The 27,825-nt window shown below is 41.6% G+C and overlaps 1 protein-coding gene and 1 non-coding gene across 8 annotated transcripts in view; both read right to left on the reverse strand.

Moving 5' to 3' along the window:
• The window catches only part of Scaper (S-phase cyclin A associated protein in the ER), a 325,065-nt gene that overhangs the window by 3,333 nt on the left and 293,907 nt on the right, over positions 1 to 27,825 (reverse strand). For all 7 annotated transcript variants that reach the window (XM_076925321.1, XM_076925318.1, XM_076925323.1 and 4 more), the window contains 3 exons: positions 26,252 to 26,401; positions 3,324 to 3,515; positions 453 to 504 (listed from right to left, as the gene is read on the reverse strand). In XM_076925321.1, the coding sequence (XP_076781436.1) occupies positions 453 to 504; positions 3,324 to 3,515; positions 26,252 to 26,401 (394 nt within the window). The remainder of the gene's footprint in view (positions 1 to 452; positions 505 to 3,323; positions 3,516 to 26,251; positions 26,402 to 27,825) is intronic.
• Positions 2,867 to 2,969, reverse strand: LOC143439476 (U6 spliceosomal RNA). The gene has a single exon (XR_013107698.1). It is a non-coding gene; the product is annotated as a U6 spliceosomal RNA (small nuclear RNA).

The raw sequence follows: 27,825 nt of genomic DNA on the forward strand, positions 1-27,825 counted from the left end.
AGAGACTCTTGACTTCCAGAACTCTGCTAATGGGATGTTAATGTTCCTCACTGTAAAGTGTATTTTCAGTTAAAATAAGTCAAGTGCTTGAATTTAGGGATCTAGCTATTGTCATGGCACTTTTATTTCAACATGGACAGAGAACCCATGTTCGGGACTGAAGCACTTGTGGTGATTTGTGTGGCCAATGGTAATGTTATATGACTGCTTCCCTGTTGACAGTAATTAGTCAGCATTTAATAGGGACACAAAGGTGGTTTCTGGTTTTCTTTATTTCTATAAGTCTCTGTAGATTGGAATGATACAGTTGATTTCTTTACTCCTCAAGTATTTGATATCTGAACCTCACATACTTGAGGTGACACAGAAATTCTCTAATTGTTCTGGAAAAAGGAATGCAAGCCCATTCACTTAGCTGACACACACGTGGGATTAGTCTCAGTGGGACCCACCTTTGGGATGTGACGACTGGTTATCCACATGACCCGGAGTCTGTGCAAAGTCCTGTGTGAGAAGAGAGAAGTGAGTTGAGACTAATGTTCTGGTCAGAATTGCACAAGGTCCCTCTCATCATGTGTCACAGCTCCACCAATTATCTGGAGCACAGAACAGCAGCAGAGAATGAGACTGTGCGGCCAGACTCTTGAAAGCTGAAACTAAGTCTCCTACACGAGCACTGCCAGGGCCAGAGTACTGTCTACAACCACAACTGTACACCCAAAGCCTGAAACCCAAGCCAAATGTACGATTTTAAGCCAAGAAGAGATTTCTTTTAAAGTTTTTTTTTTGGGGGGGTAGTGTAGGAGGTTATGATTTTGTAATTCTAAGCCAGGTTGGACTCAAATGAGTGATCCTCTTGCCTTATTCAGACGTGTGAGTGCTTCAATTATAGGTGTGTGCCTTTATTCCTGCAAGTTTTACAAACTATGGATATAAGAGTCCTTATAATCCAGAATAGCCAGGACTGCTACACAGAGAAGCCCTGTCTCAAAAAGCTAAACAAAAACAAAAATAACAAAAAAAGTGTTGTGCATCTAAACCTTACAGTCTGCTCACTTTACTTTTACACGGAAATTGAAAAAATGTAGTATATAAGGTATAAATCTTCGGAAACCAACGTCAGGCCATAATCTCATTTTAACATTACTATCTAGTGATTATTAATGAACCATGACACATTTATAAGTTGAAACTGAAACTAATTTTCTTGAGCACAATTACATAGAAAAAAATGATTCAACGTCACTAGTATCATAATGCTAACCCAAATTAAAAATGAAGTTATTTCTGTACCACTTAGCAAAACTGTATTAAATATGGTTTATTTGGAATAGTTGTGATATTACCCCCAATGGTATGTATGTATGTATATACATACATACATACATACCTACATACATACATACATACATACATACATACCTACATACATACATACCTACATACATACATACATACATACTTACATACATACATACATACATACATACCTACATACATACATACATACATACATACCTACATACATACATACCTACATACATACATACATACATACCTACATACATACATACATACATACATACCTACATACATACATACATACATACCTACCTACCTACCTACCTACATACATACATACATACATACTTACATACATACATACATACCTACATACATACATACATACATACATACCTACCTACCTACCTACATACATACATACATACATACATATATTTGGATCTCATTCATAGTGTTTTTTGAGACAGTCTCATTACAGTTTAGGATGGCTTCATTGTCTCATCCTCCTGTCTCAACCTCCTGAGTTCTTATATTTTTAAAGTATTTTTTAAGAAACTGATGTGGCACACATGGAAACTTGTCTCAGTTGAGCTCTCCATTTAAGCTCTAAAAAGCTTCCCTAGATCCCAGGCCTTGGTCTTTCTGCATAGCATTTACCTGCTAGCTGTTATGCTACTTGGTCTTTTTGTTGTTTCATGAGGGTGGGTTTTATCTGTCTTATTCATCGATACACTCCAGGGTCTACAGCAGAGCCCAACACCGAATGAGTGATTTGAAATGCCTTCTGTGCATTCTTATTTAATGTCAGAGCGGGTCTCTGAGACTAGATGAAGAGCCCTGTGCTGAAGTGACAGCTTTACACTGTTGAGTTTATTAAGATTTTTAATTTAATCATGAGCCAGTTTGAAATCATGCTTATAGATCCGAATACATAACTTGAATGCATTTTCAGAAAATAGGACCCAGATTCAAATGTAACAACTAAATTAAAAAGAAAATATTTCTACACCTCATTGACCGAGCTGTGCTATTAACTGGTCACTAATAGAGAGAGACAAGGAGTACTGATGCGATAAAGAAGGCCCGGAAGTCCTCAGCTCTCCTCTGTGGTTCCCAGGCAGCTGCACATACTCACACTCTGACAGAGATATCTGAGCACTGGCCAGCACAGCGACAACACACACAAAACTCTGCTTCTTGTTTCACTGTTAGAAAGAACAGGAAGTATGTGCAGCAGGGAGCAATTTTAAGAGTGGAACATTTGGAAAAAAACAGACATTTCATAAAATAATCCATAAAGATATGAAAAACCCTAGTTTGGAGCTGTCACCTTGATTTCACTCTACTAGCCCAGTGAGCTAACGTACAGCCAGTGTCAGCGCTTCCCACAGCACTGATTCTGACTTAAGTCCTAAGAATTTTGTTGGATTAAACACAAGTTTGTACTTCAAACTTTTAGATTGAAAAAAGAAAAAAAACAAACAGGTTTTATCTCCCCTCTTGTACACATATGCAAATAATATTTATTATTTTCAACTTATACATGTTCAAGTTTTATTACAAAAATATGGAACACTTTCACGAATGTGTGTGTCATCCTTGCACAGGGGCCATGCTAATCTCTGTATCATTCCAATTTTAGTACTAAGCACATCATATTTATTTTTAAAATGTTCAAATAAACTCAAATTTTTATCTTCACCAATTATCCTCTGTAGCAAGACTAAAAAGCAGACACATGTGCCTATTGAAGTATTAAAGGAGCCTGGTGTCCTGTTAAACAGTTTTATCTAGGTACAAGTTTTCATTTTATCAATGGCAAACACGCTCTTTGCTTGCAATCCTCCAGGCAGAAGCATTTGGCATCCACCCTGCTTCTAGTAATGTGACCTCAGGCTTTAGAAACATTCTGCAGCATGGACACAGGTGGAGGGCGAGATAAAGCTCCCTCACATTTACTTCTCAGTCTCCTGACTTTCCCATAAAACAGGAAAAACAAGGCCTTGGGTTGAAGGTACCTGGATGAATGTGGCCAGTAAAACACAGCTCATCTCTTGCTCCAGAATGAGCTTGTTCTGATGGTTGTTGTGACACGCGGCGATGAGCGAGGGGAACAGCACTTTGATGAGCCTTGGGTCACTGAAGTACTGGAAAGGCAGCTGGCAGAGCTTCTGCAGCACCGTTGGGTGGCGGCCGGACTGTACAATCATCTACAACAGAGAAAGAGACAGTCAACTGCCAAAACCCAGGCTTGCCCCTTAGTCAGCTGTTGTTGGTCTGAACCAGGGACCATGCTGAAGGAGGTGAAGAAAGAGGAAGGCACTTGGTTCCTTACCAGAGCTCAATGTAAGTGATGTTTGAAAAGAGCCAAACTTTTAGAAACATCATTTCTCAATTAAAAAAAAAAGATTTTGTGGTCATTTAATAATCATAATCACAACGAAGGGTACAACTTGCATGGAGAGAGCCGTCGCCTAGGGAACAGATTTAGGACACGCAGTTTCCACGGAGCACACTCATGTCCTCAAAGCAGTCTCCTGTTCCTAACAAAGTAAGATAGTGTCTGCAGCGGCCCTGCCCACTGCCGTCTCTGCCTAACTTAGCTCACTGCAGCCACTGCATGCAGCTAGATGGGTTCCTTATGTAGACAAGTCCTAGAAAGAGAAGGGGGCTGACTGTAGGGAATGGAATGGCTTCAGCGAGTACAGGCTCTAAAAGATCCTTCCTCCAATCCCTACTCCTTATCTGGGTTTCCATCAGTGCCATTGAGTCTAAAAGGAGAACTGTTTAGATAAATGAGACTGTTGTCTTGCAGCAGTCTGGGTTTACAACTGTGTACACTTTAATAGGGCAATGCAATTAGTGGGCTGGCAGGGAAGCTCTCCTAATTCACTCCCTAGGCTGAAATGATAAACTAAGAAATGCCAAAATCAGATCTGTTTCAAGTAACTTTGATTAGACAATTCTAATATGAAAGAGCAGGGTGACCCAAAGCCCACTTCGTAGTACGGGAGGAAACCCGAGAACATTAGGGACACTGAAAAAGCTGAAGGTCAGGACTGTAAATTGTACTGGGGGTGGGGTGGGGGGAGAACACAACGTTACAGGTACACACCCAGACAGGACGGCGTTCAAATTGAAACCAGAAGGACAGAGTGAAACAGCAGAGGCAGGAGAAACATAAATTACTGGGATTTACAAGTTTTCAAAGTACTTTTAACAATATTTTAAGAACACATTCTCAGATGATAATGCAGTGTGCTTTAAGAACAAAATCAACAAAGTAATAGTTCACATATTTTTGTTCAATAGCTAAAATGACATCAAAAACTTTTGGAGAATGTTGATAGGGACCTGTTAATACCTTTAAATCCAAAAGGAATTTTAAAGACTTGCATTGTGACAATTCTGCACATGGCTGTACAATGCCATTTCTGATACCAGCTGAGAAAAATGTGCTCCACTACCTACCTTATTGATAAAGCTTCCACTTAATTTTTATTATAATTATCATCTACATATTTTGTAACATAGCCAAATGGTTACCACTTTTGAATTTATAACAATGCCATTATTGGAACTCTCCCCCCACTTCTTCAGGCAAAAATTAAGAACTAGGGTTTTTTTCTTTGAAACTTCATTGTTAAAATGCCATTATTGGACGACAATTCAGTAATTCAAAAGGTATTAAAAGGGGCCAGTTTAGCTGGCACAGACACAATATCAACTCAAAGCCACCAGCTCCCTGATCCTGGTAAATTAGAAGAGTGTGAGAACATGGGTTATACTCACTGCATTCAGCCTCCTGAAGCAGTGTCTCCTGGGGTCTTGCTATCCCAAGGAACAGCACTGATTACCTATTACCTGCTTATAGAGTGAGTTTATAAATCTCACCAGCAGTGCAGTAAGGTGACCCTGCTGGAGGCCACTACTTTTAGGTCTTTGGACTGGAGAAGATGCAAATGGGAAAAGGACAGTTTGGTTACCTTGTAGCCATAAGACTGCCTATTGCAGAACCTGAGCTTGTTATCTCTACGGAATCTGTAAGAGCTGGTGAGGCCCTGACCTACTCACACTTGGCTGTAACCAGTGGGATGCTGTGGGAAGGTAGGGTCGGAAGGTTCAGAAAGTATATCGAGACCTGGTGGGCGAATTCAGATGGGCTTGTGGCAGAGAGTGTACTATAGTGAATGTGAGCAGTCAGCTAGACTGGGTAAGTGCTTCCCTTAGGTTAGGGAAGCAAGTCTGGGGAATATAAATGCTCTGACTCTGATGCTCAGGGCTCCAGGCACTAGGAGAGCTGCCTGTGGGGCTTGTGAAAGATGACAGGCTGAAGGCAGGCCTTGGTTTTATTTCATTTCCCCACTCATTTCTAGGGCTTAGATGATCAAATACCATTCTGGACTACTTTCCAAATTTTCCAAAAGCAGCAGGAAGTTAGTAGAATCCTCATGGAACACAAGGGTCTTTCTGGATGTGCATAGTGAATCAGCTCACGCTTACAATACAAAGTTTCTGTCTGCCTTCTTGATGGAGTTGTAACCACTGGACTGTTATCTTGCTACCCAAGTCCTAAGGTGAGTACTGGTCAGGATACCTGTCCCACCTTTCAGGATATACTGGTTAACTGGATTCCCAGATTCTCCTTCTAGAGCACTGCAGCAGTTAGATGGGAGTGCCCTGGCTGTGTGGTTCTAAGGTGGCTGAAGTCTTCAGCTAGAGACAGCAAGTCAGGAGCAGGTATAACCTCAGTAATGACGGAAACTTATCCACTTTCAGATGCTGAGTTTGGCTCCAAGACCACTAGAAGGAGTCTGGTCAGGTGGGTGGTGGATAAAGGTGTTTGTCATCAACACTGACAACCTGAGTTTGATCCCTGGAACCCAGATGGGAAGGAGACATGGTGGAAAGAATCGACTTCTGTAAGTTGTCCTGGGACTGTCACATAAGCACTATTGGCACATAAGCACTGCAGTGAGATCACTGTGCACACAGAAGTGCACATACACAAATAAATACATAAATGTAACAGATTAAGAGAGATGCAAAGTGACCTTGGCCATAGGTACAACTATGAAATAGGTGTTTGCCAGGCGTGATGGTACATGGCATTCAGGAGACAGAGGCAGGCAAGTCTCTGTGTGTTCCAGGACAGCCTGATATACACAGTGAATTCCAGAACAGCCAAGATTACATACAGAAAAAAAAAGTTCTAATCAAAGAACAGGTGATCTGGGAGTCTGCCTTTATTCACTGACCAGTTGAGCAGCCTTTGGCAAACTGTTCAATTGCTTTGTGTTTGAAAGTATAGTGTTTTAAAAAGTATTTTCTTTGAAGTCTCTCCTTCAAAAACAAATCAAATAGCTCAGGTTCACAAAGTAAACCAACAGCAGTACTGCAATACACCCCAATAAAGAGGGAAAAAATGGCAAAGAATACTGGATTTTTAAACATATTCTTTCTCACTGAAAGATTTCTACATTTTAAATTCGAGAAAAATAATAGGAAAACGATTTGACTAGATTAGAAAGGCTTTGCAGCCATCCTTCGATCTTGCTCTGGGGAGGACCATGGCAGCACAGCTCCTCTGGTCTCAGGGAGAGGCCGAGGGCACAATTCTGTCCCTGTTGTCCTGCTGACCACAGGGTTTTCTTCAGTGTTCCTGATGAGGGAATCACAGACGGCAGACAAGAGTCCCATGATGACTAACTACTCTTCTGTTACTAGTAATCACTCTGCAAGTTGTAACTGTAGAAAAAGGAAACAACTGTAGAAATGTGTTGGGAGGACCTAGATGCCAGAGACAAAGGACTCCAGGTAAGAGGATGAGGGTGCTGTCCAGGATACACAAGTGAACTTGGTAGTCCTTTAATTTGCTTTGGATCCTGGCCACCCACTAAGCTTCTGGCACTAACCAGAGAGTGCTAACTAGAGCCATCATTTGAAGAATGTGTCCCATGCCAAGTGATATATTAATGCCACAGGAACAAAAGAGAATCAGGAGTCCTCCCCCCACACAGTGAAGATGCGATATGTTGGGTAAGGTTGGTTTGACATTAGATTTTGTGGGAGATGATACAAGGAATCTGGTAAAGATGCTGTACTGTGGGAGGAGAGAGTGTTCCTTGCCCACATTCCCTTGAAGCTACATTGACAGGGTGGACTGTATGTGGAAGACTGGATGAGGTGCAGGTACTTGGAAGTTATAGGTGAAGGAATTTTTGGTGGAGGGAAGAAACTCACAGATTTAGTATCATTTTGTTTTTGCTGACAAAGCAAAATACTACAGCCTGGAGTAATGTAAGTGATACACATTTATTCCCTACCATTCAGGAGCTAGAAGTCTGAGGTCAGGCTTTCTTTAGGATCTTCTTTCTGGCTGCCTAGTTGTGTGCTTTTCCTTGGCTTAGTGCATACAGACAGAGCGATACTTCTATTATTCTTGTACTAAACCCACTGATCCAGTGCCCTCACAATGATGCTCATTGGAGAGGCTACCATCGCTCTCCAGGCGCTACAGAGGTAAACAGCTTTCCCTGGGCTGTTACAGGCACTATGCAGTCTCAAGAGTGTTGGCAATTGATAGCTGTGGGTTTTAGGCCTGGCTCTGTCATGATCAACATATCCACTCAGGTAATTTAAGTTCAGAGTCTTTTTCATAAAAGAGGTGGGTAGAAGTTTCCAAGGTTTAAATGCAGACCTAATGTGTCCATGCCCACAAAGCACAGACAGTATTAGTTAGGAATATTGGTTATCTTACTAGTTTTCTGCTCTGCATTTTCTGTTGGACCTGGAACAGAGCTCACACCCAGCCTAACAATTGCTTTCCAGCATCCCTCCCCTAGTTCCTTAGAGCAGAAGGTCTGGTAGAGGCAGGCTTCAATCATCAGCAGGCTTAATGTCACCTGAGAAGCTATTTCTGAGGCTGCTCCCTGGCCTGGCCTGTGCAGAACAGAGCCTATGCAAACAGTGTTTGGGGTGCCAGCCAGGATCTTGTGGTGGCGAAATAGGAAATGCATTCTGACAGTTTTGAAAAGAAAATCCGTGCATAAGCATAGTCCAAGAAACACAGGTAAGTAGTATAAAGCAACAGAGGCTTAAAGCTCTCTGTCTCTCTTTCTCTCCCTTCCTTCCTCCTTCCTCCCTCCCTCCCTCCCTCCCTCCCTCCCTCCCTCCCTCCCTCCCTCTGTCTGTCCCCTGTCTGTCCACATGAGTTTGAGGCCATTGTGTTGGACTTGCTATTATGGAAGCTGTTATTGGCTTCCATATTCATATCTAGGATGAGCTTCCCTTGACACACTGAAGGAAATCCTTAAGTACTGGAAATCATCCCAAGTAGTATAGCTGACTAAACTTAGTTCAGCCAGGGGCAGTGATGCACATCTGTGTCTCCAGCACTTGGGGAATTATGGTCAGAGGATCAGAAGTTCAAGGCCAGCCTGAGCTAAGAAGTATCAAAACTTCCCATATCCCTCACTCACCACCCCAGCAACAAACAGCAAAGTGATTGGATTTTGTGATATTCTGAGCCACATTGTCTAGAAGGACAGACACCAGAACTGAGATTTTCAAGGTCCCGAGGACCATCTAGGGAATCTTGGTTTGCCCACATGGAGAGATATGGAAAAGGTCTCCCTTTTATGGACTGGTAAGAAAGACCTTCTGCTCTAAGGAATTGGGGGAGGGATGCTGGAAAGCAGTTGTTAGGTGTGAGCTCTGTTCCCGGTCCAACAGAAAATGCAGAGCAGAACTGGTAAGATAACCAATGTTCCTATCTTATGAGGGATGGAGGAGGTCAAGGTTGTCTAGGGCACTGTACTACCAGAACCATAGTGACCGCTAGCTAGGCTGAGGCAGTACTCAGGAGATGAGCCCCTCTATCTATAACATCTGAGGTCAGCTCCAAGGTGGCAGACATGGACCACTGCTGTTATAAAGAGGGATTCAAGTTTCGGGACGTCCAAGAGATGTAGTCTAAGTCCCCAGACAGTCTGGGCTGGAGCTGGGCCTGGAAAACTTTTTTTTTTTTTCCCCAGACAGGGTTTCTCTGTGTAGCCCTGGCTGTCCTGGAACTCACTCTGTAGACCAGGCTGGCCTCAAACTCAAATTTGCCTGCCTCTGCCTCCCAAGTGCTGGGATTAAAGGCGAGCGCCACCACTGCCCGGCTGGAAAACTCTAAACTCCAAATGTTGATTTGTTCTAGCCTGTTAGGCCTGTCCAGGGCCACTTCACTCACAAGGCTGCCCATTCCTGGGTAGAGAAGCTCTTGTTACCAGTTCTGAGCTTACTCCCATGACTGGTCGACAGCCAGCAGTGTCTTTAGTGACAATGCCAGCCCAGATAAAGATGAGCATGATCCATGGCCATTCTAAACAGACTAAACCAACCAACATACATAGATTAAACTAACACGAAAGGCCTTTCTCCTAAAAACCACACACTTTTCTTGGCTCAGTATCACATGACCTGTTCTTGGTTATGTGTTGGGCTGTGCCAAGAGTTTGTTTCAAACGATCAGTTTTATTAATGTAAACAAGAGGAATGGTTGAGAGTGGAGCAGGACTTCCAGGAGTGAACAGTTGGAACATGTAACTCCAAAATAAGTACTGTCTTGCTGTGGCTGAGTACCCAGCCTCCCTCCAGAGCAAGCCTGTAGGGTTCTAATATCTACAAACCCTGCCTCTTTCATTCTTTCTCATTTATCTATGTCTATATCTATTATCTTTATCTATATATGAATGACAGAACAATACATTGATTGCTATTTTATGTGTATGGTGTTTTGCCTCCATATTTGTCCATGTGTGGCTGGTGCTGGCAGAGGCCAAAAAAAGTGTCAAATCCCCTGGGACTGAAGTGCTAGGCACTGAACCTGTGTCCTCTGAAAGAATAGCTGGTGTTCTCAATTACTGGGTACCTCTCCTATGCTGTGATCTGCATTTTAAATGTGCAGCTGCTATGCCTTGGAGATTCTCCTCCCAACCCCCATGGAGTCTTTTCTTTTTTAATTGGATACTTTATTTATTTATAATACAGATGTCATCCCCTTTCCCCATTTCCCCTCACTAGAAACCCCATCCCACCCCTCCTCCTCCTTTTTGCTTTTATACCATTTTGATTACATGCATGTATTAAGGTCAGTTCTAGGTTGAGGAACTAGCAATACAATAGAGATGCAAATAGTCAAGGAACAAGCAAGACAATAAACACAAATAGTCAAAGATAAAGCAAGGCATTGAACCCAGTTACGTGAATACTCCTGTGATCACTGTTCCTAAGAGCTTATCAGGATGACCAAAGTATCTGAGCCTACTTCCCTGTCCTAGTCCAAGGTCATTTTCAAGTCTGAAGCCTACTTCCTGTTCTAGCCTAATATTTAGGTTCCTGCCTGAGATTACTTCTTTGTTCTAGCCTAAGATCTAGATTCCTACCTGAAATTACTTCTTTGTTCCAGCCTACTGCCTTGGAGATTCTTGCTCCTTAAGTTTTTCCATCCTGCAGCACTGTTGATTCCCCAGCAATCAGCAAGGCTCACCCTCTGTTGGAAGTCTCTGTGACAACTTCAGGGGCTTGCTTCTTAGTAAATGATTAATAACTTTCAGGTTTTGATTCACGTTTAGAGATATTCTTGTGAACTTGATGGGAACATACTTTTTCCAATCCATACATCTTTAGTGTATCTTTTTCCCAATGTTGTCTCTTTTTATATTTTACTCTGGTAAATCAGTTTGTGGAGGTGTTGTTGGCCTGAGGCCAGGCGAGCAATCTATCCATAACCCCCCTACCATAGTTTTCATGGTCCAGGCTGACACATGGAATTCTTAATTGGCAAATTGGTGATGAATTATCTGTATAAATGAGAAGTTACAATCTTCTGCCAATGTGTGGTCTGCTTGGGGGCCTTTCAACTTTTGAGTAAAAACTTGTGACTTAGAGCAGCAACTGTTCTCTTTCTAGACAATGCTCACTTCTCAAGTCTAATATTTGGTCTTAATGTTAAAAAATGCTATCATAGAAGATATGTCTAAAATATTAACACTTGGTATGCCTCTGGTATAGCTTTGTTAAAATCTGAATAGGCGGAGAAAGAAGAGGAGGAGAAGGAAGAAGAGAAACAGGAGGAAGAGGAGGAAGAAGAGGAAAGAGAAAGTCAAGTAGGAAAGCAGGGAAAAATTTAATCTGCAGACTTCACACCTGTGCGACTTCACTCACTCTAAGATCTCAAGAGAGTGGAGAGTCATACAAACATGGAAAGCAGCCCGATTGCCTCTCCCTTGGAGAGCCCCCTTTCTCCAACTGCGACGCTGGGGCTGCAGCCAGATCGAGGAAGGAAGGAATGTGTAGAGAGATAAGAGCAACACCAGGCATTTACTGAGCACCTATGCTGCTCAGCACTGGGCTAAGGCACTGACTGAGTCAGAGAACTCTATTCCTACAGAGCAGGCCATCTTCCTTCGTGACTCAGGCCGCTTGGCCCAGGAAGTTCTGCACACTCCAGCGGAGGGTAGCAGTTCACACTTCGGAAGCCAGCCTAAGAGAGTCCTGGTCTCTAGCAGCTCAGCATCAGCAACTTTGACAAGAGTACTGCAGAAAAGTCGGTAAAATTAACAACAGGAAGAAGCAACAGAGACACAAATAAAAGAAGTAAGGATTAAAATAACTAAAAAAAATTCAGAAAGTTGTCATGAACCATTTGATGTAAGAGAAAAAATGTGTCTCTCCTTCTAGTTTGGTCTTGAGAGCATGACTACATTACGGTAAAATATCTAATTAATTATAAGCAATTATCTTCATTTAATATACATACCTTTAAAAATTACTTCTACATGATGATCTTCACATACCTGACATTGCAGAAGGAACTAATTTCTTAAGGCAGCAAAAATATATACTAAATCAATATGACACAAGAAGGCAGGAAATTAAAATATTTCTTTAAAAGTGACTATAAGTAGTTAATATTGAACACACATTATGTTTTAAGGGTAATCTGGGTATAGAACATTCCCCAACCATATCAAAATGACAACATTGAGCAGTAAACCACAGAAGTGTTGTGTGGCTGCTTCTCAACTTCTTGTACACATATTGGCTACGACCTACAGGTGCTATAGTAACATCTACAGCTCCAGGGAATTCACCCACAAAAACAAAACCAAAAAAAAAAGAAACAAACAAAAAAAACCAGAAACAGAACAGAACCCATCACATTCAGATTTATTTATTTCTACAGAGGGATTCTGAACTCACTACTTACTTAGGAGTGGTCACAGAAAGCTCTGTATTCTGTTTTATTCATGGAAATTTGTTGTTGTTTGCTTGGTTTTTCTCCAAGAAGAACCAATGGCAAGTTCCTAAATATTTACTGTCACCTGAGCCCCAGCTCTATATCTGTCACTGATTATAAGAGAAAATTACCAGGGCTGGAGAGATGGCTCAGTGCTTAAAAGCATTGGTTACTTTTGCTAAAGGACCCAGGTTCAATTCCCAGCACCCACATGTCAGCTCACAGCCATCTGCAGTGCCAGTCCAAGGGGATCTAATCTAACACTCTTTTCTGGCCTCTATGGGCACTGCATGCACATGGTGCATAGACATACATGCAAGCAAAATACACAGAAAGGTACTCATACACACAAAAATGAAGGAAAAATGCAGCGCGAGTGAGAGAGACAGACTGAGTGTGCTCTTGTTCAGTCTAAGACAGCCTGCTGAGGACAAGTGCTCCCTGTGTCGCTGCTACGCGTCACCATGCCTAGTGTAGTGCTGGCAAATGTTAAATTGTCTCCCAACTATTTGGGAAAAGAATGAGTTTTGGCTTCTACAACCAAACTATAAATTAGTTTTGATTTATAAGTTATTTCAGGAGCCTGTATTTATCACATTAGAGTGTAGGCTCTGTTCACCATAGGGCTTTCAAGGCCTTTAGCTAATGCTGTCTTTGAATCTGTAAGGGCAGATGACGGAGATCTTTGGCATCTTGGCACAATGGTATAGGGATGTGTGTGTGTGTGTGTGTGTGTGTGTGTGTGTGTGTGTGTGTGTAAGGGAGCAGTTTTATTCACCATGTATTGAAAGTTGTTCTGTCAAATCAGACCAGTTCTGTCCACCAGTGTGATGGGGTAAATGGTGTAGAGAGGAATGAATGCAAGCAGTTAAATTTCACTAGGGCAAATGCCTCGTGCCTAAGAATTCCCAATTTGTTTTTTTCCTTTTCTTGTCAGAGACAAAATGTCCTCAATACAGGGGCAAAACCAGGTGTCTAGACATCTAAATTCACTAAAATAGACAGCTCAGAGAGTCTGTAATCATTGGAACAAAGAATATTTTTCTAGCAGAACGGAAACAAAGTAGTTGGTGCATTCCTCTCTGCAAACCTGAGTTTGCACAATGCTGGGGAAAAGAGCAGCAATGGTGGCCAGGTTTATCAGTTAGCTCTTGCCAGTCTGTCATACCTGGAACCAATGCTCATGACAGGAGCAATATAACAAGAACATCCTTGATCTTCTCCATTTTTTAATGTCATGTTCCAAACACACACCCCTTGCTTCTTTAATTTGATGCCTTGTGGGGTTGGGTGGGAGTGATGGCTTTATTTTAACATCCCAGAAAAATAAAAGAAGATTCTGTCCACATATTAGATCATATCAAATCACAACAAAAGAAATGACGCCTGAGTATTCCTTAGTCTAGTTCTGCAACAATTTTCTCTTTTTCCAAACTTGCCTCTTCCACAGACATTTCTAGGATGGGGTTAACTGCAGAAATCTTATGGACGATATAGGAGGTAGCCTTTTAGCAGCAGCCTTCTTGGTGGTCCTGGATTCACTGCTGTGTAGCAGCAGTAGAGAATCAGAAAGGAGGAAGAGAGAGGGGAAAAAATAGAGAGGAAGCCAGGGTCAAGAGAATCAAAACACAGTAGTTGGGGAGTTGGCCTTTCCTAGGTGAACCTAGAGACAGGGGGTCTTCTCAAGTAGGGAGAGGCAAGTGGCTGTCTCTCTATGTTCCAGTGAGGAAATTGAGAAGGCGCTTAATTAGGTTCCTGAGAGAAACCCACTATCTGCTGCAGAGGGATAGGAGAGGGCCACTGGGCGTAATCTCTTACTCCTCTTCTGCAGGGGAAAATAATGACTCATGACTACTGGTACCAGTTCCTGGGTGCTGAGCATCCAGCGTGGAGGTCTGAGCACTACCTACCCATTCTCCAAATACTGGAGTGTGAGCCATGTCTCAGCACATCAGCCACATGCTAGTGGCTTCAGGCTCCTCAATCTCCCAGTCCTTGGCCACCACATGGGCACTTAATGACCTGGGTTCTACCTCATCTCAGGCTTATCTCTTGTGCTCGCTCAAATGCTAAGTTTCAGCCATAATGAACAGCATGCAGTTCCCTGTACCTGTCAGGCTATTTTGTACCTCAATACCTTTGCTTATGCCCTTTCCTATGCATATTCCTATCACGTGACCCAGTAACCTCTATTTTACTCTTATATACCAGCACAAACATTGTTTCCATTGTGGAGTATCTCCATCAGAGACCAGAATTGTTTTTCTTTTTCTGTCTGAATTGCACTCTTCAGAATGTCAGTACATAAAGGCAGAGACTTGATCATTTTACTTCTTCCTATCCTGTGTGTCTGCAACAGTGCCTGGTCTATGGACTCCCCCAAAACAGTGTGGACTGTAGGTATTTCTGAATCTCTTAGTACATCTTTTGAAACAGGGTTGGCATTTAGTAAAAGCTGATAAATGAGAATGAATGACTAGTAAATGTCTAAAGGGCCACAAAATTCACAATATTGGCAATTTCCCAGAACCCTCTAGTGTTCTGTTGCATGATGGGGCCTCTTTTTAAAAAAAATCATTATTTCTCAAATCTTCTGTGAGGAAAAGAGCTATACTTTAGAAGAAGCACATTCTGAATCCTTTCCCAATGCATCCTGCAGTAGAATCTTGGGCCAACACTAAGCTACCAGTCCTAGGATTTGTCAGAGACTATACATAAACTCTGCTTCTGGTTTAATTCATATCTGAGGAGGCCTGCTTATAGAACACTGGCCTTGGAAATGATACAGACTCATCATATCATGATCAATTTGACGGACTAGTTTGGATTTTCTATGTGCCCGAGTCTCCATATCCCATTTGCTGCTAGGATGGAGCAGAAAGAGGGAAGGCCACTTAGAGCCACTCTGGACAGGCTGTTGGCAGAACCAGCTCAAAGGCAGGAAGGAAGACCTCTCTTCTCTGGCCACAAGGAAAGTCAGCTAGATGATTTTTGAAGGCCTCCAAGTTCCCAGATATCATCCTGTCCTGTGTTATGAACACGCACACATGGACACGTCTATGCTGCCCACACCTACAGATACTACATGTAAATATGGTAAAGGGGCAGGTTTAAAATATATTTTTTCTTAAAAAGAAATAACAAAAATTATTACATGAAATACGCTGATTCAACCTCAGAGCCTTGGGTCTGATATTTAAAATCCTGCTTCTCTTAAGAAAAATAAAGAACACACATACATATGACATACATACCTACATACAGACAGACAGACAGACAGAGGGAGAGAGACAGACAGAGATTGAGAGAGAGAGAGAGATCTGCTCATTACAACCGGCAGAATGTAGGGAGATGGGGAAGAGAGATAAGTAGAAGCAAAGAATTTAGTAACACCTTAAAAAACAAATACTCCAGTGGCTCTTGCCAGCAGAACTAGGTAAGCTTTCCTTCTCATAAGCTGCTGTGTGGTGTGAGAACGGCAGGGTTAACAAATGCAGAACACAGGCTGATAGGTTTTCTGACCATAATCCAACAGCTGCCAGAAACTATGGGTGCATTCCACGGAGCATTTATGGGCTCACCAGCACTAGTCTATGACAATTTTATTTAATCATAAAAATATAATAGTAGTCAAATCTTTTTGTAGTTTCAGTTTACTGCTTTCTCAAGTAAAATAAATGGTCTCTCAGATTTCTTCTGCTTTCATCTCTCTGCTCTAAGAATAGTAGGATAAGGTTCCAATTAAGGCCCATTAAATGTTCACATTGATTCATGTGAACCATTTTCTAGTTTCTCTTCCTAACACAATCTCAGTGCACCTCGCAGCAATTTTAGTGCTTCTTTAGTTGGCTAAATACAGAGATGTATTTGGGTGTGAGGTCGTCCTCCCCTTTGCTTCTGTGCCTACCTTCACTGCTTTCCAGACAGGCATATATGGATTAGTTGTCAGGCAGGTTCAGTTGAACCAGCCACACCTCTTGGGAAGGCAGCCAGTTTACCAGAGCCAGATTGACTGTCTTGGGACTCCTTGGTGGCTGAGTCAGAGCAGTATGTAAAGTTAGAGTCTAGAGGCCTGACTATGAGAAGACAACCCTGTGCTTTTGGGTCCAACCTTGGAGGCAGGAGTCACATAGCTTTCTCCATCTTCTCAGCAGATGGGAGAACATACTCTGACAGCGAGATAACCTACTTAAGATGGTATTAAGTGTCAAAGCTGACTTGAATGGATATGGGGGCTTTTCTCATTAGGAGCAGGGAATCTGGAAGGAAAAAACAATAGTTCCAATGATACCACAGGTTAGCATTTGCTCTGGGCTAAGGAATGTGCTAATTGCTAAGCAACTGATTTAATTCACTGTACATAATAATCCCATGACATTTTATGAATATAATCTATGTATCACCCATAAGAACACATACAATGGGAAGGTAAGTGGCGTGCTGAGGATCACAGAGCTACAGAACAGAATGGCTGGGAATATAGTCAATCAGTATTGTCATGGCCAGAGACCACGTGCTTTTCGTCAAGCTTCAAGAGCAAACTCTTTATTTCTTAAAGCAGGAACCGAGTGAGGATTCCAGCACATCAGGTACTATGAGGTGGCAAAGCTGACAGTCGACTATAATGCTGGGATGGTTGTCCCTGTCAACCTGATTAGACTGAGAGCTGCTGAGGGTATTAGTAAAACGTTTGTGTGTGTCCGTAAGGGTATTCCCACAGATGATTATAATACTCAGGGTTGGGAGGACATGCCCTGAATGTGAGAAGTAGCATCCCAGAGGCTGGGCCTAGATGATAGAATCAAATATGAACAGAAAAGCCCACTTGCAGAGGTACAATCTTTGCTTCTTGGCTGCCAAAAACTAAGTCTGTCTGTCTGTCTGCTTTATCCTAACTGTCCACTATGCCTCACCACAGGCCTCAAACCTGCAAAGCCAGCATCACTTGGGCAATGATCAGGGCGCTACAGAGTCCAGCAGTAATGACCACTCCCCAAGCCTTGGACAGCGGTCTATGGTAGACTCAAATTCAAGGGGGTAGGGGTGGGAGACTGGATCTAGGGTCCTTTGTGATACTGATAAAAGTCTTGCCAACATCAGAAAATCAGGATCAAGAAGTAGAATTGTTGCTGTGCCTACCTGACCACATGATTCCTGAGCCACTGGAACTGGTCTTTGGAGAAAATTTGGAGATGTAGGCTACAGAAGCCCTAGAATGCCCTAGGCAGAGCTCAGTGGTCAACTCTGTTAGTTAAGAGCTGAGGATGTTGACAGGAATGTGGAGATTACAAACTGTGTGTGAGGTTTCAGATGAGACAAGTACTCCACTGGGAGTTGGACCAGAAGCCATGTGTGTTACAGTCTTACCTACATTATATCCATGCTATTAGACTTAATTCTTTTTATAGACAGGAAACCAAAGTCTAGAGATGGGCAGTGACATTGGTCAGGGCCACAAAGATATAGAAAGACACTAGTGCAGCCATTACGGCTCCCTCTGGGACTGACAATGGTAATATAGTTTCCTTATTTCAGGAGACCTTGAATAAAGACTAGACCTTTACAGTCTATATCTGGGTATTTTACTTAAGAAGTTCCTCCATAACCAAAGGCATAGACTCAGAAAAATTTGGTTTACTCCATAAAAAATTATATATGGCAGCTGGCTTATAGGTTCAGTGTGTGTGTGTGTGTGTATGGACATGTCCAGGGAGTGGCACTATTAGGTGTGGCCTTGTTAGAGTAGGTATGTCACTGTGACATACCCTCGTCCTAGCTGTCTGGAAGTCAGTCTTCTCCTAGTGGTCTTCAGATGAAGATGTAGAACTCTCAGCTCTTCCTGCACCAAGCCTGACTGGACATTGCCATGCTCTGACCTTGATGGACTGAACCTCTGATCCTGTAAGCCAGCCCCAATTAAACGTTGACCTTTGGTCATGGTGTCTGTTCACAGCAGTAAAATCCTAACTAAGACTAACTGTCTGTCTATCTGTGTTTCCTTTTCTCTCTCTTTCTTTTTTCTTCCTTCTTTCCTTTCTTTCTTTCTTCCTATCTATTTATCTATCATCTATCTATCTATCTATCTATCTATCTATCTATCTATCTAGTGGGCATAGATGTGCACTAAATTTGTGTAGGAAAAGTCACAAATGATGAGGGGAGTGAAAGGTACTTTGTTTGGATCCTGTGAAGGGGGTGAATTTTGCTATACAGAGCCAGAATTAGTGGGTGGTAGCCTTCTTCATTTCAACTGCAGGCACATCACTGATGTACATATTTAGGCAAATATTACTTTTAATGATCTACTCTTGCCTCTCAAGTCATGATCTTTTTTGGAATTGTAATACTGATAACAACCTGGCTCTAAAATAGTCATATTACTGAAATTCTTGGGCTTTTCCTTAGACACGAAGCACTTCCCCTTCTGAAAGGAGCTACAGCTATCAGAGGGAGATGTCGAAAGGTGAATGCTTGTGTGACAGTTCAAGAATGAGGTGCTGACACTGGAAAGACAGGAAGGCCTTGAATGATGGGCATGCCCTTCACTCTCAGCTCAGTGCAGCAGCAGCTGCTTCTTGGAGTAGATGAGGTCAGTAGAGTGTACCAAGTAGGTGGGACCCAGGATGGATCATCTGCCTTTGAGAAAGACAAAGAGTAAGAAAAGGATGTTTGAGCAGGACTTAGGCCAGGTCTGAACGCTCTAAAAGCTGGGCTGTGATTCGGGAAACTGCTAGGCAAACTGCCATTCTCAAAACACAACTGAAGCCAGGGATACAGAGCTCAGAAGAAGAGCACTTGCCTACCATGTATGAGGCTCTGACTTCAAGCCCTGACACTGCAAACAAATACAATACAAACAAAATAAGACAAAACTCCAGAAAGGGCAGTGAGATGGCCCAGCCAGTAAAAGTGCTGCCTGCCAAGTCTGTGTTTCCAGAACTCATGTGGTGGAAGGAAAAAACTGACTCCCACAACTGTTCTTTGATTTATACACATACATGTAAATTAAAAAATCAAATAAAATTCAACACCACAAAGGAAAGGCTGTGGCTCAGTGGTAAATACCCTGCTAAGCAACTGCAACCAATGACAACCCAGTCTTCTTTAACTGCAGATGGAGTAAAATGGAGAACACAAGTGCAGCAGATTAAAGCAGGCCAGGCACGGTGGCATACACATTTAATTTCAGCATCCAAGAGCAAAGTGAGAGGATCTCTGTGACTTGGAGGTCAGCCTGATCTACACAGTGAAATCCTATCTCAAAACAAAAAAGTCCATGGTGGTGGTGCATGCCTTTGATCCCAGCACTCTATAAGAGACAGAGGCAGACAGATCTCTGAGTTCCAGGTTAGCCAGGGCTCACAGGAAACCCCTGTCTTGATAAACAATAACGATACCCCCTACCCCCCAAAAAACCCAAACCAAGCCAAAACAGCAATAACTAACCAAACCAAACAAATAAAAAACCCCCAAACTAAAACAAAACCAAGAACAAGAACAAATTAAAAAAATAAGTCATTAAATGACCTGGAAAAGACACACCACACAATCGCATGTAGAGCCCCACTGTTTAGCCTCCCTGCCTGTTCTGAAATTCCTAGAAGCATGCAGGTGCTCTAATACAGTGCAGAGCTATGATTACATGATCTACACCCCAGCTTGTTGAATTGTGGGATCATGACTTTATTATGCGGTCATATAAATGACTGAGGTGACTGAAAAATATGGCAACAGGAAAAGGCTTTCAACATGCAATGATCAAACATTAATGCAAAATCAAACATGATGACTCCAAGGTGATTTGGGCAGCACTTTCTCATGTTATATCATGCATCTTCACTGTCACTATGATTCTGAATATAAAATATGTGCACTTTTAACTATACATATACCTCCAGTATCAACAAACATGCTGGAAACACCTTGGCTCCTATTCAAGGCCATTATATTTGATATGAAATAAAGTGTTTTTACTGTACAAGCAAAGTTTCCTGCTCTTTCAAAAACATAATGGTTTAATTGCAGAAAACAAAGACTTCTAATATTTTCCTACTGTCATGTATCAAATTAGTGCATCTCTGGATTGTGTTGTGTTCTAATGTTTGATTTTAAAAACTGCTGTTGGAGTTGTTAACTTGAATTTCATAAAAGAAAAAAAAACCCTATGAAATGAATTTGTCTTCATCTTAGGACAGAATTTCCCATAATTTCAAGGGCCCTAAATATACTTCTGTTTTTGTTTTTTGAGACAGGGTTTCTCTGTATAGCCTTGGCTGTCCTGGAACTCACTCTGTAGACCAGGCTAGCCTCGAACTCAGAAATCCGCCTGCCTCTGCCTCCCAAGTGCTGGGATTAAAGGTGTGCGCCACCATTGCCTGGCCTAAATATACTTTTAAAAAATTTTTAATTTTATTTTTGAGATTATATTTAATTACATGTCTTCCTTCCCTTTCCTCCCTGCAGACTCTTCCATAAACCCCCTTCCTTCTCTCCTTCAAATTCATGACTTTTTTCCCTAATTGTTATTACTTACACATATGTATTTGCATATACACTTATAGTCCTAAATACAATCTGATGGAGAATATCACTTGAATGTATGTTTTAAGAGTTGGCCTTGTACTGAACAACTAGTTGGTGTTCTCTTCCCTGCAGAAAGCCATACCTCCCACTAATCATACTTTTGCCATTTTGCACTATATATGTGTATGAAGTGATGGTCTTAATACTGGTGTTTATAAATGTCAGTCAACTCTGAAAACTGCTGAGGGTGCTCTATGATCTGCAGGATCAAATATTCAGCCAATATTTAATTATCTATATAAAAATAAATAGGCATACCCATCTAATTAGTAACTCATTTGCTTCAGTTTTTAGTAAATAGTAAACCTATATTGTCCAAAGATTGTTTTAAAATAAATTTCTTTATGATTTATTATCAGTAAATGTTTGATTTATATTTTATAACTTACCCACTCTGGATCATGAAACAATTTCTTGTACAAAAAATTGAGTCCTGAGTTGAGAAAGTATAAGGCTCTGATCTTTCTTCCTGGTACTACAGAAAGGCTGGATGGAACAGGTGGGCCAAAGTGATCTTTGCTTTCAGTTATCCTAAGACGGAAACTGAGGCACCTGGACTCTACCAGGCCTTGCCTAATGAGAAACGCATTCACTAATCAAAATGAATATGCAAAGGTGCTTATTCCCATGACAGTAATATTCAGGCAGTCATACAATCTTTCATTTGAGTTAATTTAATTATCAGAACAAATTTAATTATCCAATACAATGCAAATAAAGCAAGGAGTTGACAGCACATATTAATTATGTTCATTATAATAATTAAATGGGAAAGAATTTAGAAAGTCATAAAAATGCAAAATACAGAGAAGCTTTTGATTAAAACATCATTTTAATTAGCTACTGTAAACCTATAGGAAACAGATGATTGGTTCCATCATGGACAGGGCATTACTTTTTATTATCTGGCTTACTCTTCTCAAGTGATCTGTGGTATCATGGGGCTCAGCCCTTCTAGTTAATTGACTAAGTGGCAGCAAGTAAAAAAAAAAAAGGCCAATCCTTTATGCAAAGCAGTCACCTAATCAAACAGACTTAGGCTGCAGCAAGATTTTTGGGACCCCTGTCTTGTAGAGAAACATGCTGTTTTCTCAGGAGGAGATGAAGGATCCGCTCTGGAAAACCATGCCCTGCAAATTAACATGGAATTTACCTGCACTGAGACTCACCACTTCTCCCACCAGGCTGAAGTGACTACCTGAGAAGAAGAGTCACCACTGAGCCTGCCTGTGAGGTGGGGCTGCCCAGATGACCTAGGATAAATGCTCCACAGACATGGGCCCGGGAGTAAGAGCTTATAGCTGTTCTTACTGGATCTCTGTAGCAAACGTTCACTTAGCAAATTTGTGGGTTTGTGGGGAAGGGAACTAATATGTTCAAAAAAAAAACAAAAACCCAAAAAACCCCAAAAAACAAAACCCTTTTAACAGTAGAAAAGTCCCCGATTTTACTGGATACAAATAGTTGTCAGTCACCTCAGTAACTTGTGGCTGTCTGCCTTATGCTTTTCTCTGTGTAACCTAACCCACAGATCCCGGCACAGATCTCTACTTGGGCTAGGGGACACAGCAGGTAAAACAACTGTGGCTGGTGGTGCCATGGCATAGCAAAGCTGCACATGTCAGCCATGAGAAGTCTGTGGTGTCTGCCAATGGTTTTTGTTCTCCTCAGTTCATACTGGAGAAGCCGAGAGATAGTGAGCTTTAAATTACAAGTTGCCACAACGTGGGCAGGAAGCTTATTACGCTGTCTGGTGCTGACAGGATCGAGGAGAGTAAGGTAGATCTAAAAACCACAAATTCAGGTATAGAATCCCACTGAAATCAGATGCTGGTCTGTCTATGGTTCTAGTCTCAGACTTTTAATGTCACAGTCTCAAGGCATATCTCAGTACAATCTTTTTAATCATGTGAAATATGCATAACATATAATTTAGCAGCTGAAACATTTTAGTCCTACAATTTAGTAGTATTACAGACACACACAGAGGAACATACACATGAAAACACACAGACATACATGAGAACACACACAGACATACACTGACACATATGTATGCATGTGTGTGTGCGCGCACGCACACACACACAGAGAGAGAGAGAGAGAGAGAGAGAGAGAGAGAGAGAGATACAAATACACATAGTATAAATGTCACTACTCTCCAGAACTACTTTTCAACAGTCACAAATCCATGATAAAGGGGGATTCATCCAAGATCATGCAGGTAGGGTAGAAGCAGAGCTGAGCTAAAACCCAGGCCCTCTACTTGTTAAATTGTGGTCTGGGCTTATTTATAACTTCCTAGAATCTTTATGGGTCTCCCAGAGTGGGACACACATATTATGCCCAGAAACCCCATGTTGGTATTCGGAGGGCAGGGACTGCTGTCCTAGATACACGTAAGTGACCACCAGTGGATGAGCCCGTTACACACCTGACTTAACTTTCCCAGTGCTCTTCTTTGTTTCAGTAGGCATACCTTGCCTCTTAGAACACTGTTGCCTACTACCTATCTGAGGCAGGAATTAACTCTGTACTGATGACTTGTAGTGCTGATGAGGTGAGAGACAACACCTGGGCACAACAGTGGCCAGATCTCCACACGACAAGGTGATGCTTAGAAATTGCATTGCTATAAATCTTTGCTTTTTACAGTCTTCTCACAATCTTTTCTATCAGTTTTTAATTTCTTTTGTAATTTAACATGTTCTGTTTTCTCCTTATAAAGTTGTATTGCATTTCAACGACTGTCTCAGAGTTGAACTGTCTCCTCTGATTCAGTAGATGATCAGTTTAGCACTTCGCCCTTGTTGGGAGGCCAGGTACCAAGACACAAGATCTGACATTTTTCACTCTTCTTTTTAATTTTGTTCTCTGAGTGACATCATCTCTCAACAGTGACCTCCGAAGCTTACTGCATCCTTTTCTTCCAGCTCAAGCCTGATGGGCAGTGGTACTGCCACCACCTCCTCCTCCTCCTCCCCTTCTCATCTCCTAACCCTTCCCCTCCTCCACTCGTACCCACGCTCACTCTATTTCAGCTGCTTGTTCCTTATCCGTTCAAATACACGTTCCCTGCTCCAGGCTCTGTTCACTCTGGTGAGACCAACTAAAGTATGAGATGTTAAAGCGGAGGACGACTGTGTGAGCTAGCATCAGCAGAAAAACTCAGAAACCCCACAGAAGCCTGATCCCATAAACTTATCCTAAGAGTTGATTTATACAAAAAGTTTCAAAGCATAGCAGCGTGAAATGTACTGTAAGAGTGAAGCCTCTTGGTGTGGAAATGCACACTCACTTAGTGTGAAACTGCTAAATGGCACATCCACAAACTGCTCAGCTCTTTACAAGTGCAGCAGAGTGTCATGATATATAGCATAAGCCACTTACATATAAAACAGGAAATTGTTAGGTAAACTATGAATGTCCACACACAGCAGAGCCATTAAAAATGATATTCTGTATAAGATGAAGTGCAGAAAGCAAGACATGAATACACGTGCAATATGACTTCAGCTATGTAAAACTGTTCATGAAGACGACTCTGGAAGGAAACCTGTTAGTGACAATTTCAGATTCTGAGATCAGAAACAATGAGGCTTCCTATTTATTCTTTATATTTGCCATGTCTTTTTTTTTTTTTTTTTTTTTTTTTTTTTTTTTTTTTTAATGACAAATAGGGAACACTTTGTGGTCATAACCAAGAGAAGAAACTTTAAAGTGAGATAAAAATCATTCAGTAGACTGATACACACAAAGGAAAGAAATCCACATAGGAGAGTCCCCTCACCAATCATTTCTGGAGTAGTTTTAGGAATGCTATCCATTTATAGGTCTGGTCCTTAGAGAGGACAAAAATCTGGCTGTTTTCAGGAGAAGGAGTTTCCTGAGTATTTCCACAGTAGGAGGCAGCAAACAACTGCCTCCTGGCAACGGGGTTTGGGAATAGGAAAAAAATTATATATAGTGTTCTTCTAAGCACCTAGATCTACATTTTAACCACAAGAATTTTTTTAAATGGTCCATTTCTTACCCTTCTTCTAGAGAATGCACCAAAGGCCCACTTTGCTCCCGTGTTTACTAAGGGTTGAATGTTTCTATGAACCCATAAGTCTGTGATTCTGGTCTTCTGGGCCTGTTCTGTTCTCTCTTATCCTTTCCTCCTCATCAGACATGTACTGGCAGCTCTCAGTGCGCAACTTACATAGCCTTGTATCTGGCTATGACAACACTCTCATCTCTTCTCCTGTCTTCCTCTAGTGTGCTCTAGGCTGAAAAGTCTAATAGTCACATTTATTTTAGATTTGCTTAAACTAAAAACCAGTGAGCTTAGAGTAAAAGTTAGTGGAATATTTAGATATTTTTCTCAGCTATAATCTATACAATTAACCTTCTGTCTATATAAATGAGGTGGTTCAGAATTAATGTGTTAGTTGCATCATAATTTATTTAAAAAATAAAGTGAAAAGAGAAAGAAGGTACCTCATTATCATCTTCCAATTCATAACAAACATTCTACCCTCATAAAGCAGGAGAATGCATTCACAGAAGAAGCCCTACTCAGAAACCAAATAAAGTATCAGTGAATAGAATTATGCCTGTCTCTCAAGCAGGAGAAGCCAGAACCTTGTCTTCTTAGCTTCTGCCCCAAACTATCTGGGAGCCTCTGAACACGAAGGCAGAGCAAGGCCAAGCTCAGCTTTATATGTTTGCTAAGTGGTCTGAGCCAAGAGCTGTAGATGCTTCCTTATCACAGCCAGAGTATTGGCATCCATATAGCATGGGAGTTGGAGGTAACTGTATAGGAGGGAATGGATGATTCTGTGTACTTTAAAAATATTTTACTAAAATGTCTTACCTTTATAGCTTTATACCTTTATAAAGAGGAGGTCCTTGTGCTATCTGGTGTAGGTCAAATATCCTTTTAGAGATAAAGCCAGAAACCTATCCTGGGAGCCTGGTTAAAGGGCTTCATACAGGACAGATGGGTTCCAGCAGGCTAGCCTGTCTTTTCTCACTCCAATACCTCACACCCTCAGTGGGGAGTCATCTGAGGTACCTTCCAGAGGCTCTTACCTGGTTATCTGGGTGGTTGACAGTGAAGTAGCCCACACAGACGATGACCTCATGGAGGAGGCTTTCACAGGAGACTTGGCTGCAGTGGCCCAGCAAGGAGCTAGCCATGTGCCGGAATGCAAGGGACAAGCCCTCTGCCCCTACAATAGACTGACAGACAAGGAGCAGTTAGAACTCCCAGCTCAGGGAGAGCTGGGGCTGTACATCATACAGTAAGTCCAGGCTCTGCCTGCACACTCTCTGTTATGTGGCTAGAGGGACATTATCTTCCTTCCTTCCTTCCTTCCTTTCTTCCTTCCTTCCTTCCTTCCTCCCTCCCTCCCTCCCTCCCTCCCTCCCTCCCTCCCTCCCTCCCGTTCAACACTTATAAGTACCATGCATTTACTACCAGAGTTCCTGATCTTAGAAACACGAAGAAAAGGGACTCATGGTACAAGTTACAGAGGTTCTTAACTTTCAAATAACCTAGCTGTCAAATGCTTGTAAGGAAATTCGCATGAACCTGGAACTTAATTTATTTTTAAAGTTTCTATATTAATTTTTATTGGATTTTTTCATATACTATATCCTTTTACCCTTTCCAAACTCTCCTAGAATCTTCCTACCCTTGTCCGCAGGCTTTCTTGCTTTTAAAAACAAAAACAAACAAGAAACACATATAACCCCCTAAATGAAAACCAAAATATACAAACAAAAGACCAATAAGAAAAAAAAAAAGCCTGAATGAAGCAATATGAGACAAAAAAAAAATCTACAAAAATATCATGAACCTGACTATTATACCCTGGGCAGCAATTAGTTCAGGGGTTCTTAATCTAATAAATGATCAAAATCAATGTACTATTTAACCTGAAGGACAGGAACTAGAGCAGAATAAACGCCCACAACACATGTATTGAACACACACTCCACCGAAGCAGTTATCTGCCCCATGCCTGGTAACTTACGGTTTCTCATTAGACAAGAATTCTTATTGTAGAGCATCTGTTAAATTTCATCTGTGAATATACTGTGTAAGCTAATTTCTAACACTATTTTTCTGAAGGATAAACTACTTTCTTGTACATAGGAAAGACCCTTTAGTGTTTTGTAGGCTCTGGGGATTGTATCCAGGGCCTTGTACATAACAAGAAGATACTCCATCACTGACTGTGTTCCCCACCTTTATACATAGAGATAAATAGCCACTTCTAATTATTTACTTATGTTCAAACAAAAGAAATGTAAATAATTATTAATTATTATTCAAATAAACAGTGCTCTAAAACAAAGGCTACCAAAAGAACGTGAAAAACCAAACCAAAACAAAAAAATCTTTCCCCAAACTAGGAGCCCTTTAGCTATGAGGCTTCTGGGATCTTTTCTCCAGTCAGGCTATGGGCTGTCAGTGGTGGGCGACTTGGGAGGAGAATCTGAGTCTGCCTGTGCAGCCTGAAGCTTCTATTTAATAAACATGTCAAGCAGACAGAGCGACAGGAGGGCAAAGGGGAGAGGCGAAGCCCACAGACTACACTTGCAGCCCACACTGGAATGAAGCACTGCTGCCGGCCTGTGGGAAATGCACTGTTTTAAAC

The sequence above is a fragment of the Arvicanthis niloticus genome, chromosome 26 (genome assembly GCF_011762505.2).
Source record: "Arvicanthis niloticus isolate mArvNil1 chromosome 26, mArvNil1.pat.X, whole genome shotgun sequence".
Taxonomy (NCBI): domain Eukaryota; kingdom Metazoa; phylum Chordata; class Mammalia; order Rodentia; family Muridae; genus Arvicanthis; species Arvicanthis niloticus.